At 43.5% G+C, this 19,122-nt stretch overlaps 1 protein-coding gene across 4 annotated transcripts in view; it reads left to right on the forward strand.

Moving 5' to 3' along the window:
* The window catches only part of vars2 (valyl-tRNA synthetase 2, mitochondrial), a 69,006-nt gene that overhangs the window by 9,517 nt on the left and 40,367 nt on the right, over positions 1–19,122 (forward strand). For 3 of the 4 annotated variants that reach the window (XR_011908399.1, XM_072370802.1, XM_072370803.1), the window contains exons 7-14: positions 2,230–2,327; positions 2,417–2,498; positions 11,693–11,812; positions 12,152–12,260; positions 12,342–12,430; positions 15,512–15,602; positions 15,800–15,927; positions 16,130–16,233. Coding sequence is in view for 3 of the 4 variants with exons in the window: in XM_072370802.1 (XP_072226903.1) it covers positions 2,230–2,327; positions 2,417–2,498; positions 11,693–11,812; positions 12,152–12,260; positions 12,342–12,430; positions 15,512–15,602; positions 15,800–15,927; positions 16,130–16,233 (821 nt within the window). In the remaining variant the exon portion in view is untranslated. The remainder of the gene's footprint in view (positions 1–2,229; positions 2,328–2,416; positions 2,499–11,692; positions 11,813–12,151; positions 12,261–12,341; positions 12,431–15,511; positions 15,603–15,799; positions 15,928–16,129; positions 16,234–19,122) is intronic. The other variant, XM_072370804.1, reaches the window with a different exon arrangement.

Here is a 19,122-nt window from a genome sequence, read left to right on the forward strand (position 1 = left end):
TAACATACAAGTTGATGGTTTAGAAGAGACTATTGCTGTTGTTAGCTCAGAAAGATCAACTGGGCAGAAGCTGTCTAAATACAAGTTCTAAAGGTTCTAAAGATACTTCTAAAGCTGTTCTACTTGATGATACATCAGTGATGATAGTGGGAAGGATTCCATCAATCTTCCCTCTGATAGAAACAATTTTATTGATAAAGAATCTCATGAAATCATCACTGCTGACAGTTAAAGGAATACATGGCTCAACAGAGCTCGGACTCTTTGTCAGCCTGGCAACAGTGCTGAAAAGAAACCTGGGATTGTTCTTATTCTCTTCTATCAATAATGAATAATAAGCAGTTCTAGCTTCACAAAGGGCTTTCTTGTATGTTATTAAACTATCTTTCTTATACGTTGCTTTATATGTCAATCTGGGACAGTTATGACACATACAGAACAGATATGAAGGCAAAGAATCCAAGCACTGACCTTCACAGCCATCAATTACTGCAATGAACACATACAATGACCACAAGAAAGTTGGCCGATGATTAAATCAATGGTATTTTCATTTATAAAAACTCCTGTCTACTGACCTAGAACTATGTACAGAATGGCAAAGGGAAAAAAGACCATTGGTCTGTGTGTGGATGTGTGTATTAGAGGAGAGGGAAGGGCCCTGAGACAAATTTGGTGCTTAGAGTGGGTCATTCAATAACCGGTAGGTTGATGGTTCGATTCCCACTCTTGCCATTCAAAGATTGGTTAAACTGACAACTGGAGGGGTGTCAGTCCACCTCCTTGCTATGGCTGAGGTGCTTGAGCAAGACATCATGCCCCCACTTTGAATGGGAGTCCACCGCTCCTGTGTATGACATCTGTCTGTATGAGTATGTGACCCTGTGCATGTGTGTGTTCACTGTGTGTGAATGGGTTAAAAGGGGAGGAGAAATTTTGTGTATTTATGTTTATGTATTTATCAGACGCTTTTATCCAAAGCGACTTACAAATGAAGATATAACAGCTTTATAAAAAGCTAACAATAAACTCCATAGAAGGAACCCAGGAGTCCGACTCTGTCAGAGGGGACAGAGTAGAGATAGGGTGCAGGCATAGAAGGAAGTGCAGAAAGATAAAGAGCAGAGATAGAGGGGGGAGGGAAGTACAAGGTAAGTGCTGGGATAGGAGATGCTCTCTGAAGAGCTGGGTTTTCAGGAGCTTCTTGAAGATAGACAGGGACGCCCCTGTTCTGGTAGCGCTCGGTAGGTCATTCCACCATCGTGGGACGACACATGAACAGAGTTTGGCTGTCTCACGTCTTCTGGAACAGTCTTCCAGAAGACGTGAGACAGCCTCAACTCTGCCAATGTTTAAATCCAGGCTGAAAACAGTTTATTTAGCTGTGCATATAACAACTGAAAGTATTTTATCTGCAGTCTTTGCTTTTAATTTGATTAATACATTTTATGTTTTAATGCTTTTATTTGACTTCTTGTAATTTTATGTGGCTCTAAAGCACTTTGCTTTACAAAAAAAAAGGGTTTATTCCAAAGGCAAAACAGTAAAACAGAAAGCGCGGCTGAACCGGATAATCAAAATACTTTACTATGAAAGAACTGTGGCAGGAAATAACAAGAAACAAAACAAGACTATGACTATGGTTTAAAAAACAAAAGGCTATGATTAACAAGACTATGGGCAATAATACTGTGGCTATGGTAGGAAAACCTTACTTGGTAATACGTGGCATGAAACATGGACGGTAAGTGAAGTGAGGATTTTGCAATGAGTGAGACTGAACCTGGAAACTAAGTACTGTGGGGAGGTGATTGGCGATGACGTGCAGCTGTGAACAGGAACAGGTGACTTGAGTGAACTAAGTGACGGGGAAAAAACATGGCAAGAAAACATGGAACCTGAAAACATGAAAAAGAACCTGAAAGAAACTGAAAACAAGAGAGTTAAAACTTAAAACCGTGACACTTGAAGACTTTTAAACCTTTTAAAAAGTCTGAAATGTGTGAAAGAAAGCATACGGGTAGTTTTTTTCTTTAATGGTCATTTAAGTTAACTTTATTTGGATTGATATTTGCTTGATATGATATCCGTTTATATTAATACAATTTTGTGATAACCTGCTAATTATAAAGTAATGCTAATAGCTCCATTTGATACGTGGGTATCTTTTTGATGAATAGTGCTGCAATGTTGTCTCATGTTTCATTTAGTGATTTTCATGTATATCAGACAGTGGTGGAGAGGAGACTTCTGAGGGAAAAAGCGAAGCGCAGACAAGACTTAACCAGAGAAGAATTTTTACAGGAAGTGTGGAAATGGAAGAATGAGTAAGCCTTATCATTGATATCAACTGTTTAATAGACTGGCCTACAGTGTTTGCTTCACTGAGCTTCTTTTTTCTCTGCTTATGTTCCAGGAAAGGAGAAGAGATCTACCACCAGTTTAAGAGGCTTGGAGCTTCCCTGGACTGGAGCAGAGCATGTTTCACGATGGATCCTGTAAGCTTCCAGTCATATGTTCCCCACATCATACCTACTCCACAATGCCTGTTAAAGACCAGTGGATATAGAAACTCAATATGATTGAATCTGCTTAAACAATCAAAAGTCCTCTTCAGACCAACTCCATGACAGTTACAATCTACTGTAGTTCTCCCTACATCTTCATGATATCAAGGTGTTTTTCATTTTTAATTTTCATTGCTACCACAATGCTTATCTACATAATGAGAGGTTGGTTAACAACATCACTTATATCATCGTTATACCTTTTGTAGTGCAGATAAGAACTTTAAAGTGTAACAGGCAGCTTGCGAGTACTAGAAGTGTTAAAATCTAGAGATTAGAATAGAATAAAATATTACTTTATTAACCACCAGAGGAAAAAAGATTACTGCATTGTAAGGATGAATGACAAATTACTGGAATGAAATAAAGAAATGGATGAAAAGAACCAGAACAAATAGTCATTAAAAACAAAACTGTCTTTGTAAAGAAGCATTTGCACAGATTTTAGCAGGAATGAGCTTTTGTACCAGTCCTTTTTACAGCTGAGTTGAAGAAGCCTCTGTTTGAAGATGATTTGTTGTTAAATAAGAGTGTTTTCACATTTCTCATTATGTTGTGCTGAGAGTGGGAAGGTGTACAATATGTAGACCATTCTTCTTTCTACTATCAGCTCCAGGGCCTCCAGAGCAGTACCCAGGACAGAGCCAGCCTTCTTTATCAGTTTGTTCAGTATCTTTAGTCTCTGGCTATGTTGCTGCTGCCCCAACCAGATGCTGCACAGCACATTTTGCTCTCCACATCAGACTTATAGAAGATATGAAACATCTTGTTGTAGACATTGAAGGACCTAACCTTCCTCAAGAAGTACAGTCTCTTCTCTCCATTAATTTAGACAGCTTCATTGTTGTATTTCCTGTCCAGTCTGCTCTTAAGGTATACTCCCAGGTATTTGTATTCCTCAACCACCTCCACCGCTTATCCCAGGATAGAGACAGTGTTTGTCTTATTCCTGGTCCTCCTAAAAAGCCACAATCATCTATTTTATTTAGTTTGTGTTCAATATGAGTCTGGAGCCTATCTTAAGTGTTATCAGGCGAAAAGCAGTCAGATGAAGGCAGTGTTTTTTATTGTACTCTCTTGAATTAAGGCAACTAAACTACGTTGGCTCAGGTTTTTAAATATGATAGTCTGCTTAGTCTGGTAGGTCTCTGTAACCTGGTCACCAACACCCAACTTAAATAGGACATATTATAGAAAAACATTCTTTTCTGTTCTTTGGAGCATATATCAGGGTGTCTGAAGTCAACCAAGAATGAGATCCTTCCCCAAGTGGAGGAGTTCAAGTATCTCGGGGTCTTGTTCACGAGTGAGGGACGAATGGAACGTGAGATTGACGGGCGGATCGGTGCAGCGTCTGCAGTGTTGCGGGCTCTGCACCGACCCGTCGTTGTGAAGAAGGAGCTGAGCCAGAAGGCGAAGCTCTCTACTTACTGGTCAATCTACATTCCCATCCTCACCTATGGTCACGAGTTGTGGGTAGAGACCGAAAGAACAAGATCGCGAATACAAGCGGCCGAAATGGGTTTCCTCCGCAGGGTGTCTGGGCTCTCCCTTAGAGATAGGGTGAGAAGCTCAGTCATCCGGGAGGGGCTCGGAGTAGAACCGCTGCTCCTCCGCATTGAGAGGAGTCAGATGAGGTGGCTCGGGCATCTGGTTAGGATGCCCCCTGGGCGCCTCCCTGGGGAGGTGTTCCGGGCCCGTCCCACTGGGAGGAGACCCCGGGGAAGACCCAGGACACGCTGGAGAGACTATGTCTCTCGGCTGGCCTGGGAACGCCTCGGGGTCCCCCCGGAAGAGCTGGAGGAAGTGGCCGGGGACAGAGACGTCTGGGTTTCTCTGCTCAAGCTGCTGCCCCCGCGACCCGACCCCCGGATAAGCGGCAGATGATGGATGGATGGATGGATGGATGGATGGATGGAAGGATGGATGGATGGATGAAGTCAACCACAAGTGCGGTGCGCATGGAGGCTGGAAGCTTGAGGCGGACAGCGGGTTGATTACAGAGTCTATTTCAAAGGGACCTCTGTATTTCAGTGCCAGTTTCTTTGAAGTAGACCTCAGCGGAATGTCCTTGATCGCCAGCCAAACTTGCTGGCCAAAGGCATACTGCGGGGCTGGGACACAGCACGTATCCGCGAGGCATGGATTGTTGGCAGTGACACAGCAGACAGCAGCCTTGAGCTAAACTGCTGACCAGGAGGTCCAGTACACCTAACCCTTGGCGAATCTGGTTCTTGATCTGCCATGACATACTACCCACCAGGCAGGTTGAGGGGGGAATCTGGGCTGGTTCTGCAAATTCCTCTTTAAAGGAAACTGTCTGGACAGGGCGTCTGGTTTAATGTTGCTGGAGCCTGGACAGTAATTAATAGAAAAAGTGAAACAACCAAAAAAGAAGGACCAACAGGCCTGGCAAAAGTTTAACCATTTAGTAGAAATGGTTAAAGAAATGCTAAAAATCCCTGATTGCCCGTATCATAGTTTTGTGCAGCGATGATCAGCCATCGGGAGAAGAATGCGCAGGGGTGAAGCTGACTGTCAGATTCAAACAATGAGAAAGTATGGCCCCCACACCTGAGTCTGAAGCATCCACCTCTAGAATAAACTGCTGGTCAGGGTTAGGCTGAATGAGGATGGGTGCAGAGGTGAATTTGTCTTTGAGCTGTTTGAACGCCAGGTTGGCTTCAGCGGTCCAGAGAAAGGTGTCAGGGCCTCGGACACAGGACACAGATGCAGGGTCAGTTCACAGTCAAGAATGTTTATTAATATACAGCAGGTTGAGGATCTCCAGGACTTAAACAAAAGAAGCTCTCTCGAAAACAGGCACTATGAAACTTTAACAATTAACTATAAGCTCTCCTTTAACGGAGGCGTGACAAGATCTCTAAAACAAAACACAAAATCACTCCACTAGTGGAGGTAATATGAAACATTAATCAAAACCGAACACAACGTTCCTCTAATGTAGGTGTCTATGAAAAGATTACAAATCAAAATCACTCCCAAAACGGAAGAACAAAACAGACTATGAAATTTACTGTGATTAAAACTAAAGCCAGGAATAAATAATAAATTACAAAGGATACACTTTGCAGGAGAATCGCTCGACTGCAGGCTCGAGGATCTGTGCCTGTCGATACTGTGGATCAAAGGACGCTAGAGTGAGGCTCATGATCGGAGGAAACACACTGGCACAAGACAAGGGAGACGCAGACTATTTGAACACATGAGGAACCAAGGGGAACAGGTGGAAACACTTAGAAATCAGGGAAGACAATCAGACACTTGACACAAGAGGAAGGGCAAGGTTTTATGTACGTGAAACGAGAGGGAAGTTGGTGATTTTCAAAATGAAACAGGAACTGACGAGACAAGACATGAAAAAAAAGGTGACAAAAGGTGGTTTTAACAGCGATTAACTTGATTAGAGGAGATGATACAGATTGCAATGATGATACATTGATGATACATTGATGATACATTGGTTAGAGGAGATGATACAGCAATGATGTTGTAGTTGCGGATGAATCTGCGATAAAAGTTTGCGAAACCAAGAAATCTTTGGAGTTGCATACAGTTGGTGGGAGTGGGCCACTCTGCCACCGTCTTAATCCTGTCCAGTTCCATCTTCACTGGCCCACCCTGGAAGATGTAGCCAAGAAAGGAGACAGAAGATGCGTGACACTGACATTTTTGAGCTTTGATGTAGAGGCGGTTCTTTTTCTAACTTCGCTCGGTGTTTCACTATGGGAATCACTTCTGGCGAGACTATTACGGAAGCTCCAAGGCCCACCCCCTCTATATACCACGGTCGACTGCCCCGTCCGGGCCTTTCTTGCTTTCTTCCTCAGAGGAGTTATGAGAACTCCCTCAGTGCATCCGATTGTCAAAGTTGGTTGGTAGTTGAACTATCAGACGGGGGAAACGTTGCCTAGTGCGGCACAACAGACTCTGGAGTGTGTCCCCGCAGCCCCCGCCAAAGGAGCCGGGCAGAATGAAGAGAATGGCTCTTCCCGCCGTTGCCTCCCAAACCTGGTGCTGTGGTACGAAATCTGTGTGGTGAATGATCTCCTCCTGCGCTCCTCCCGCAGAGCTGTGCAGGGCTGTGGGCGCGTCATGGGCCTGGCTGTCATGGGAGAAAGGGCTCTGTGGCTCTCCCTGTCAGGACTGGGTGACACTCAAAAAGTGGAGGTCATGGACACCGCCTATGACCCCACCAAGGGTCACTTAGGCCCAGCTCTGGAGAAAATGCGGGAAACCAGCACACAGAGAAAGCAGGAGGGTGAGGCATTCAAGCTGTGTTTGCCTCGAAAGCAGATCCCACGGCCGCAGCAGCAAGAGGCAGACCGGGTGCCGGTCGCGGCGACCAGGAGCCAAGAGCAGGGAGTAACAAGCCCTGGAGCTAGCACTCTTTCGCCGAGGTGGCTCTTTCCAACCCCTGGGGGGTGGGAAGAAGCAGACTGCCTGACACGCCATGCCCCTCATCACCTGTCCCTTCTCCGACAAAGAGGAGAAGAGAGGAGATCAGAGCAGGTTTGGGTTTCAGGAGCCAGCAGGCACGGTAGATCTGTTTGCCTTGTGAGAAAACGTGCATTGTCAGCTGTATTTCTCATTAACAGAGGATGTGCTGGTGTGGATGGTGTGGCTGCACTGGCGCACCCATTGCCAAACATTCTACTGTATGCATTTCCTCCTCTCAGTCTGATCTCCCCTACACTGAACAGAGTGAGAGATCAGGGCCTGTCGCTCTGATTTTCATCCAGAGCAGGTGGCTCTCTGGGCCTGGCGCGTGAGAGGTTAAATTTGGGCGCTATGGGACTGCCTCAGAACATGATCTACACTATTCAGTGTGTGAGGGCTTCATCCACACGCTCATTGTACAGTTGTAAGTGGCGAGTGTTTGAGGTGTGGTGTGAGACCAGACGTATTGTTTCATTTCAGACATTCTTTTTTTTCTCTAAGACTTGCTGGAAAAGGGTAAAGCCTTTTCCACAATCAAGGTGTATCTTACTGCTATTTCAGCATGCCACATAGGCTTGGGGGAAAAGCCGGCGAGTCAGCATCTGTTGGTATGGCGCTTTATGAACGGAGTGTGCCAGAAACTGCCAGTTTCCAGGCCTATGGTGCCATTATGGGACTTGGCAGTTGTGTTAGACGCTCTCTCACAACACCCATTTGAACCTTTGGATGTGGTGGGACTGGAGTTTTTGTCACTCAAGACCGCTCTCCTCCCTGCTTTGACTACTGCGAAGCAATTGAGTGATTTACAGGCGCTGTCAACCTGCCCGGCTGGCTTACAGTTTGCGCTGGGCTTGTCTAAGGTGTGTTTATTGCCTAACCCGGCGTTCATACCTAAAGTGGTGGAATCGGCTTACAGATGCCCCACAGTGGAATTGAAGGCTTTTCACCCTCTGCCGTTTTGGGTCAGCGGAGGAGAGCACATTGAACACTCTGTGCCCTGTGCGTGCGTTACATGTTCGTGTGAACAGGACAGCCAGCTTCCGGGAACCGATCAGCTGTTTGGGTCTTGGGCCATGCCTCAGAAGGGGAAGCCTCTGTCCCGACAGAGTCACTTTGGATTGTGAATGCTATTGTGCTATTGGGTTCCAGCCCCCTGCAGGTTTGAAAGCACACTCCACCAGGAGCATGGCTACTTCATGGGCTATATTTAAAGGAATTAGGGTGGAGGACATTTGTGCAGCAGCGAGTTGGCCTTCACCGCACTCTTTCGTGAGATTCTATAGGTTGGATGTCTCAGGTCCATCCCTAGTCCATCCCAGTGTTGGAGTCTGTTGCTTCAGAAACTGGTTGATGTCATCCCAGTCTGGGTCAGGACCCAGATCACTTCGGGAGATTATGCATTCCAGAAGTGGTCTATATCTCTCATAGTGAAACACCGAGTGAAGTTAGAAAAATAACTTTGGGTCACTTAACGTAATCCCTGGTTCTTTGATAACAGAGTGAGGTGTTTCACCAACAATTCCCTCCTTGCATGGATGAGGGGATCAAAGATAGAAGATCAAAATGTCAGTCAAGGTATACAAACACAAAAGGTTTAAATAGTCTCTCAGAATGTCATTAAAGAGGGCTTGGAATACTGTGGGAGCATTTGTGAGGCCAAAAGGCCTGACCAGGTACTCGAAGTGGCGAAAGGGTGTTTTTAAGGCCGTCTTCCACTCTTCTCTCTCTCGACCAGGTGGTAAGTATTGTGGAGATCGAGCTTTGTGGAGATTGGAGCCTCCTGTATTGGTTCAAAGGCGGAAGTGATGAGTAGCAGAGGAAATTTATTTCTTACAGTGATTTGATTTAATCCCAGATAATCAATGAAGAGGACGGCCTAATGATACCAGCTGCAAGACGATCATGAATGTAGAGCTACATGGCTTCGCGCTCTGGACAGGACAATTTGTACAGTCTGCTAGATGGTAGGGGTGCTCCAGGTAAAAATATCTATGGTGCAGTCATAAGGGTGGCGAGGAGGTCCTGTCTTTGCTAAAAATATTGCCAAGGTCATGGTACTCAGTGGGAACCAAAGACGGCTCCACCGGGGGAAAAGGGGTACTCAATGGTGGTGAATAGGAGGACTAGAGAGCCGATTTTAGGCAGTTAGAGAGGCAGAAGAGACTCCTACTCTCAATCCAGTGGTCACACCAGAGGCTGTGCGGGTTATGTAATGCGAGCCAAGGAAAACCAAGTACTAAAGGAATGCTTGAGATGGGGAACAGAAGGAACAATCTTTTCCACTCCAGAAGTAATCAAGGTGATTTATTTGAGATAGTGGTGAAGATACCTCCATCCAGAGCCAAGACCATGATGGGTGAAGGCAGGGGTTCCAGGGGAAGATGAAGCTGAGAGGCCACACTAGGATATAGGAGGTTTTGTTCGGCTCCTGAATCAACTAGTGATAAAAGTTCTTTAGTGTTGTTACCGGGCTATATGGTCACAGGTAGTGTTAAGCGAGGAGGATCATCATTCTTTGTACCGCCCAGTAATCCTGCCTCTACCAGTGCTCTCTCTCTTTTTTCTGCATAGGACAGGTGGCAGTTAAATGATTCGTAGAACTACAGCAGATGCACTCATTGGCCCTTAAAGGAGAACAATTATACCCCTTTTCCACCAGTTCACACAGGTCCCAGGCACCTTAATGACATGTCTGTGAAATCATTTGGTCAAATTCCTCACGGATCAAGCACAGCAGCCCTCTCTGTACACTGTCTGTTGCACTCTGTGCTCAGGCAGACGGTTTTGTGTCTGTCCCTTTAAATGAAAATAAGCTGCTGCCATCTCCTGCTCACTCTGCCCCCTCTTCCGTCCGACTTCCGAACATGCTGACCTCAGTTCGGTTTGTTTAGTTTGTTATATATGTTTTGTTCCTGCATCATAGATAAAAAGACGTTTTAACTTGTTGTGAATCTTGGAGGCTTCTCAACGGGGATGGCGGCGGTGCCCTGTATTCAACGTAATGCTGACTAGCGGTTAGCATTAGCTTGTGGTAATCGAACAAAAGAAACACAAAAGCACACTTACATCGTCTGTCCTTTTCCCACGGATGGTCGGTATCGATCCCTCTTTTAGGGAAAGTTTTGCTGTCAGTCCTGCGTTGTACTAACCCAAATTGTGGAAGCAGTCCTTGTCAAAATGTTTGGCACACAAAGATAGGTTTTTGCCGACCGTGGCCTGAACTTCGCCGTCAAAAATAAACTTTATCCACTGCCGTCGTGGGTCCTCTGAGACTGGGGTCTTATGCAGGGTCTTGTGCTGGTCACTGCAGCCAACAATAATGTGCCTGGAAGGAAAACAGACAGATGCTCATGAATATTTTGCAGCAATTCAAAAACCTGATTGAGATGCGGGTTATTTGAGCCCTGCTGTTCATTTAGTAGGCATAGAGCCTTCTCATGCTCTCCGAGCATGACTTCTTGTTTGGTGAGAGCCAAACATGATTTTGACTCTACAAAAAAACATTGATTTAAGGTTGAATAATGGAAATGGTTGTTTAGTGCACTCACTCAGTTTGAATTGTAGGGTATTCATGTCAAAACTGAAAATATGTAAAGCCCCCCCCCACACACACACACACACACCTTTTTTTTTCTGTGACTCAAATTGCATTGCGTATTTCATTCAAAAGCTGTGTCACAGAGAGGTGTGGGAAAATCCTTTGTTTTTTCTTTATCCATAAAGCAAGAGAAATGTATGAAGCTGCAGTCTGTTTGAATTTGGAAGCTGTGATCAGACAACATTTAATCAAATGAGCTCTCAATGCAGTTGGCAGCACAAACAATGTGCTGTCAGAAATGGTAAGAACATTAGAAGTGGACATACCAAAAAGGAAAAAAGATTGCACTAGTGTGTTTGGCAACATCAAAAGGCTTGGTGATCCGCAGGAGACGATAACGGATTCTTTGTATGGTTAGATAAAGGAATGAATGAATGAATGAATAAACAAACACATAAATACATAAAGATATCCAGCCAAGTAAAGAGCGCTCTTCTTCATGACAACATTTTTATCCAAATCTCCCATTAAGAGCAAATACAGAGCGGTCACTCCAAGGTGCATATGCATAAGCTTCAAGAAAAGAAAGACCATATAAGGATTTGTAAAAAAAAAAGAAGTAAAAAATCAGGTCAGTTCTGGACCAACATTCATGGAACTAAACTAAGCCTGCAACTGAATGACAGGAAGAAAAAAAAACAGGAGACGGCTTGGAACATCTCGGAAACTGTAGCTCTAACGTCGGCTGTGAAACACTTGTAGACAGCATGATAGAATGGATATGCATGGCTTCCACTGATACGAGTGTTCCTTCGTGATGTGACAGAGGCTGGACGCAGCTGGATGAACTCAGAAATGTTCAGGAATATGGTCTCTTAAGATTCAAATAAATGTAGCAAAGTTGACTTTATGCTGTTTCAGAGAATCCAATCAACTTGCATTTCATTAGAGCCCCAGAAAAAGATTTCAGTACTGTAATTCTCAAAGTTCATATTTATTATAACCTGTTACTTTAGTATCTTTTAATATGTAGCTAAAAAAAATTTCAGCCTGAATAAGCATTTTTTTTGTTACTTGTTTAAAAAATGCATATTGATGTGTGAAATGACTTTGATTTTGATTTCAGGGTTTTAGCAGGGCCGTGACTGCAGCTTTTGTCAGGCTGTGCGATTCTGGTTTGATTTATCGCTCCGAGGGTTTGATCAACTGGAGCTGTGCTCTTCAGTCTGCCATATCCGATATAGAGGTGAGACGACATAATGAGAATACACAGTATACTTAGCAAGTATATTCCAAATACTAAGATAGGAAACTGTAAGATAAAAGAGGCTCTTCTTTTTCCATGTATGTGTAAAATCCACACAGAAAAAAACCCTGCCAAGATTGAAACCGGGACTCCTCTTGCTGTGAGGCAACAGACAGTCCGAACCACCACACCACTGTTTAGCCACAACAAATACCATAGTTACCAGATTTAACACAGTCTAAAAGTTGTGCAGTTGACCAGATTTTTATACTTTTTTATGAATTATTTTTCTAAAAAATGAAACAAAATGTACCTTTAAAGTTGTGGATTTGTCATTAGGTCGACTCAAAGGAGGTCTCTGGGCCGACCATGGTGTCTGTTCCTGGTTATGAGAACAAGGTGGAGTTTGGAACAATGCTTACTTTTGCATACCCTGTAGAGGGCCACAGTAAGTATTTGCGAATGTTTAGAACCATGTAACATGTTGTTCTGAGACTTATTTTAGGATTTTCCTTTCCATATATTTTAGATTGTGAGGTGGCAGTGTCCACCACCCGTCCTGAGACTATGCTTGGAGATGTGGCAATAGCTGTTCACCCTGAAGATCCTCGATATCAGGTAGGTATTGTTAAGAGAGTGAACCAGGGTTGGAAAAAAATTGGAATTACACAGATGGTACAATATAATACAACTTCTCTCAATTTCACTCTCTTGTGTATTGCTGTTATAATTGTGGCCATAATTGGTTTGATAGAAGAAATTAAGCACTGAGGAAGTAAGTTATTGAGATCTGGGAATTTTTTGAATGATAACAGTTTATTTAGCGGCTTCCAGTCGGGTTTTAGAGCTCTTCATAGTACAGAGACAGCTCTCGTTAAGGTGACCGGTGACCTCCTGCTGAGTGCAGATAGAGGAGACATTTGTCTTGAAAATTTGATAAGAGAAGGACAACTAAGGTGTCTTTTATGTATGTATTTTTTGAAAGAAAGGTCTGTCAGTCATAGAGAAAACATGGCAGTCAGCACAGTAAGAGACAAAGTGTATGTGAGCTGGGCAAGATCATACAGTGTTGCTATCAAGAGACCTTGTCTGTTTCTGTGAGAAGATGCTTTACCCACAGTGTTATATCTGATGAAAATATCTGAAGGTCGTGAACAACTTTCATAAGAAACACAAAAGCTTCCCATGGATTGAGCTAAGACAATGCATGCATTAATTTTCCATCACACAGTCGACTGTAACATCCTCCTGCATTATTTAGAGTCCTCAGTTTCACCTCTGACTTTATTACGCTCATATTTCACTCACTGATATAATCTTTTGGGTCACTCTCAAAAAACCTATGTCCTCAGCTTACTTGTTGCATACCAGAGGGCTCTGCCTTTGGCCCCCTTCTGCGCTACACGTTCATCTTACATCTTGGTTTCTCAACCCCAGCTGGTCCAGGCCTTCCTGGTTCTGGTTCTGATGGAGGCTTCTTCCTGTTAAATGGGAGTTTTTTCTCTCCAGTCGCCTCGTGCAGCTCAGGACGGGAGATTTGATCAGGGAGAAGTTCCTTTGCAATCTGTTGGTTTCCATGGCTATGCTGCTTTTTTAAATTGGCTCTGTATGTATGAATTGGACTAATTTGGAATTTAATGAATTGGATTTGATTGGATTACAATGTACTGATTCTAACTAGCTTGATTTGGATTGTATCTTTGAAGTGACTTGAGATGGCGTTTGTTGTGAACTGGTGTTGAACTGAACTGAATTGATCTTTTTTGCACAATAGAGCTTTAACCTGCATTTGTGGATGGCACAATGAACTGTGAACTCCACAGACAATGATTTCTGAAAGTGTGAAAGTGTTTTTGAAGCAGTGTTGCCTGAGGGTCCAAAGATTGCGGGATCCAGTATTGATTTTGGTGGTGCTCCTCGCACAGAGACATACATGTGGAGTCTTTTTTGTACCTCGCTGAACCTTTTAGAAGCCATCTTTACTTCTCTGAGGTGCTGACTTATGAAGAGTTGTGCATGCTTTTGTCTATTCTTGTACTGACTACTAAGATTCACTATGATCAGGCATCAGTCATGGCTCCCTCTATCGTCTCCACCTAATTCAAATGCTGCAGTGAGACCCATTACCAGGACAGAAAGACGTGAATACATCACCACTGTGCTTGCCTAACTGGCTTCCTGTTAGATTTACATTTGATAGTAGAATCATACTTCTGCTGAAGTGCATCTCAGAATTATGTTTCCTCTCAGATCACACTGTAACAAAGTAAGATGAAGTCAGAGCCCCGTCTTATGGAACTGTCTGTCGCTACCTTCAGATTGAGAAGCTTTTAGCAATGTCTGACACACTTTTATTATTGTGTTTGTGTTTTTTCTAACTCCCACTGTCCCTTCTTGTAAAGATCTCTGTTACATTGTTAAGAAAAGTGATATACAAATCTTAACTGATTGCTACAGTATTTGTATGCAACTACTTTTCTTGTTCAGTTAAGGGTTAGCAGAATTTAAAGTGTGCTCATTTTTTTTAGTTCTTAAATGATGAAATTCATATGCACACTTTAGATCCTTACAAGTGGAGATTTTAAAGGATGCTAGGGCCTCTTCGGTGTTCAGCCATATAACAGCTATTTAGTAAATTGTTTCCTTATTGTGAGATTTCATAGCTGCAGGATTTGCTCTTCAACTATGATGATAAGAGGCCCCACCAGAGCAGGTGGTTGCAGGGTGCAGTAATTATCAAGACACCATCCAGTGATGGGACCCCACCATCTGTGACATGTTCATGTTCTGACTCATAAGAACTCAATAGATGTAACTAGCTCATTGAATGATTTTTTTTCAATTTAATTTGCCTTCAATTAAATATACAGTCGTGTGTTACTAATATAATTTTACATGCTTACATATCACACCTACAGATATGTTGGTAAATGAGACTTTAGATTTAGATTTTTGGTAAATTTACAAAAAAATAGTGGTAGTTGTTTTGGTTTATTGGGTATAGACTGACATGCGAAAATGGCAGTTTTATCCGAATAAAATGTCAAATGAAACACAATAAAGAGAGCGAAAATGGAAGGAGGCTCAATACTTTTCCGAGCAGCGGTATATTCTGTTAACATGTTTATTATCTGGTACAATTTACTGAGGAAGAACACGTGCAGATAACAGAAAAATTCAACGAAGCAAGAATACTGAATCAAGTTGATGTCAAACATCATGTGCATCTAATATTGATCCAAAAATAGTCCTGCTCACCATGTGGCCAACACAATCAGATTTACTGAAGGGAAGCAACCACATTATAAACTGCAGCAGCTGATTAATCATCTCACGGTATTTATCCTGTGTTACTGAAAACTACATTACATTGGGCGGCTGTAGCTCAGGAGGAAGAGCAGTCGCCCATCAAGCCGAAGGTCGGTGGTTGGACTCTGGCTTCCCCGGGCTACATGTTGAAGCGTCCTTGGGCAAGACACTGAACCCCACGTTGCCTCCCAGTGTATACATTGGGGTATGAATGTGTGTATGAATGATTAGAAAAAAGCACTTAGTTATGTGTAGACTTAAGACGTGCTGTATGAGTGTGTGAATGTGGCAGACAGTAGTGTTAGAAGTGCTTTGAGTGGTCAGCTAGACTAGAAAAGCGTTATACCAGTACAGTCCATTTACCGTTTCATATCTTTCTGCTTTGTTCAGGTTTTTCATGGGAAGCAGTGTAGACATCCTTTCACCAACAGACTCCTCCCCATCATCACTGATACACTGGTGGACATGGAGCTCGGAACTGGTGACTGCAGCCTTCTTTCTATAGCACAGTCCCGCTAACATTGAGAAATCCCATGCAGCTTTTTTTTCACAGAAAATCTGTGGATGTTGAAGCTTTTCCTGTTAGTTTGACTGTCTTCACACCCTGAGCAACTGCTCTACCTGTCATATTATCTGAGTTACTTCTTTTGATCACTCCAATGGATTTGTGTGTTGTAGGTGCAGTGAAGGTGACTCCTGCTCATGACCACACGGACTTCCTCCTGTCCCAGAGACACTCTCTGCCACGCCTCACTGTCATTGGAGAAAATGGGACCATGACTCCATCCTGTGGACAGTGGCTGGAGGTACACGAGCACCTTTATCACCATCAAATGCAGCAGTTGTATGATTAATGTTGGTGTTTTTGCATGTAAATGACCATGTACTGGGCCTTGTAAAACACTCTTTGAGCTGTGGTCAGTGCGTCAAAAGAGGCAGTGAGCACATGTTCAATGTAGCTATATTCCATCTGTTATTATAGTTTCTCTCCACTTTGTTTCTTTCCAGGGTGTGAAGCGTTTTGATGCCAGACAGCTTGTTGTGGATGCTCTGATTGAGAAGAAACTGTTCAGAGGACAGAAAAATCACCCTATGACTTTACCAATTTGCAGGTAGTGAAACACAAACAACACCCCACTTACTCTCAACTTCTGTGTATGAAGTTGTGTCTCTGCTCATCGTCAACTTCGGATCACAAGAAAGGGATTGCTTTTACGTGAACTCGGCACAGCCCATTCAGTCAAGGTATCATCCAGTAACAGTTGATAAGACCTGGCAGGTGCTCATTTTGCAGGATATCCCTTCTCACGTGTCCAAGCTGCCACTTCTGTCTCTAAATAATTAGGAGTGGATGCAACACATACATCTATCTCTGTTTCAGGCTGAATCTGATGTTTGTGTGCTTTCCCTTTTTCAAGTTTTATGTCACAAGTGACACAGCAAAAGATGAAAGAGCAAATGTTGATGACCATTATGGCCACAAGTTTAAGGTGTTTTTTATGTCATGTTTTACCTGTGAGAGAAGCACAGATATGAAGGTTTAAGAAATCTTCGGTTCTCAGAAAGTTGTCCAGCAACATTTACTGGACCATCTTTGTTCGACTTGGACATACACTTTGCATCATTATATTTCTTATGAGTCAAATGTTGATCAGGTTTCAGAGACCATCATATTATTCTTCAAAATGAATCTTTATCCATTTTCCACACAAACTCTGGAGTCCTGAAACGTTCCAGAGATGTGCTGAAGTGGTGGCAAGTGAGAATGCAAATGTCCACAACATTCACTTTCGACTTCTTACAGAGATTTTCCATCCAGTAAAATCTCCAGAACATCAGCTGGTAGGACAGCAAGGCAAGTAAAGTTTATTTGTAGAGCATAATTCGTACACAAGGCAATTCAAAGTGCTTTACAGCTACATAAAATCACAAGAAGGCAAATAAAATCATTCCATAAAACATCAAAAATAATCATTGATTAATTAAATTAAAAGCTCAGAGTGCTTCTAAAATACTTTCAGCTGTCATATGCACAACCAGTGCAGAGACCTGAGCACTGGACTAATATGGTCGTATTTCCTGGTTCTAGTCAGGACTGGAGCAGCAGCGTTCTGGATGTACTGCAGCTGTCTTACAGCCCGTTTAGAGCCCAGTGAGCAGGCTCCAGTAGCAGTACTCCAACCTGCTGGGGACAAACGCATGAATTAGTCTTCCTAAGTCTGGTTTAGACACTGTTCCTTTGATTCTTGTGTTATTGATCTAATGTGGCTGTTAAAGTTCTGCTCTGAGTCCAATATTACCCCTAGATTTCTAACTTGATTATTAGGTTTTGGAGAGAGAGTCTCAAACACTTTCTCTTCACAGACAATGATTTCAGTTTTGTTCAGCTGGAGAAAATTGTTTTACATCCACAAACTGATCTGTTCGATGCAGTGACACAATGTATCTGCGCCGCCAACAACCTGCCTCTCAACACCAAGAAGACCAAAGAGCTCATTGTGGACTTCAGGCAGAAGAGTTGCACACCCACCCCATCCTTATCGACGGGACGGAGGTTGAGCGTGTCACCAGCTTCAAGTTCCTGGGGGTCCACATCTCGGAGGATCTCTCAACACCTCAACCCTGGTCAAGAAGGCACACCAGCACCTCTTCTTCCTGAGGAGGCTGAAGAAGGCCCATTTTTCTCCTCAGATCCTGGTGAACTTCTACCACTGCACCATCGAGAGCATCCTCACCAACTGTGTCTCAGTATGGTACGGCAGCTGCTCTGCTGCAGAACGGAAGTCCCGTTCCCAGCCTCGGCCGGTCGTACAGACCACCTTTACAAACGTCTTCTCTGTCGCCTGCTTCAACATTTGCAATTTAAGCATTTGTTCTTCAATATGGATGAGCTCCAGCTGCAAATACAGCTGCTCCACCTCGGTTGCCATGGTTTACTGTTGTTAACTGTGACCGGAAGAAAAAGCAAGGATTCGGCTATAACCTGAAACTACACAAACATACAGCCACATCTCCCTACCTGGCAGTTACCAGGGGACTCAGGACACAGACGCAGGGTCTTTTGGATTACAAGAGGGTTTTATTATTAAGCAAAGCACACCGAGCACAGCAAGGCAGTGCGATCTCCAAGCAGGGCAAAGAAAAGGGCTGTAAAAAAACCTAAGCGCTCTCCTCAGTAACTATAGCATGGAGGACGAGCGCAGCTATGAAAGTTAACCAACATAAATCTCTCCAAACTGGGAGGAAAACAGAATAGCGATGAACAATTAAACGAACAAAGTCACGCTCTCCCAACAAGGCGCAATAAAACAAAGGACGCACTCTTCACAAAACAGAGGCTCTATGAAACTTTACAGATAAACTTAAAACTCTCCTTTAACGGAGGCGACTAAGAAAAGTTACAACGAAAAATCACTCCCTGAAAACAGGACAAAACGAGGCTACGAAAACTTACCGTATTAATAAATAAACTAAGGCTAGGAACAAGAATAAATTACAAAACAAGATAGCACTGCAGGAGGATCGCTTCACTGCAGGCTCATGGAACTATGGATCAAGGTAAACTGTGGCTCATGACAAATGGCTGGTAATGATGCTCAAAAGGAGACAACATACTGGCACAAGACAAGGGAAACGCAGACTGTTTGAACACATGAGGGACCAAGGGGAACAGGTGGAAACACTTTGGAATCAGGGAAGACAATCAGACGCATGACACGGGAGGAAGGGCCAGACACCTGAAACGAGAGGAGAAGGTCAGCGATTTTTCAAAATAAAAGAGGAAATGACGAGACAAGACATGGAACAGAACGTAAATCGTGACACTACCGGCACGGTGAATTGCAGAGCAACGTGTTTTCTCGACGCAGAACTTCGAATGCTCAATGACGACGTCACGTCAACATCGTCGACATTCTGGAAGACTATAAATCTAGCTTAAGACATGGATGTGGTTTACACTCTGAAGAGGCACGGCCGAACTCTGTACGGTATAAATCTAG

The sequence above is a fragment of the Leuresthes tenuis genome, unplaced genomic scaffold (genome assembly GCF_036924035.1).
Source record: "Leuresthes tenuis unplaced genomic scaffold, fLeuTen1.0.hap1 SCAF_18, whole genome shotgun sequence".
In the NCBI taxonomy this organism is placed as follows: Eukaryota; Metazoa; Chordata; class Actinopteri; order Atheriniformes; family Atherinopsidae; genus Leuresthes; species Leuresthes tenuis.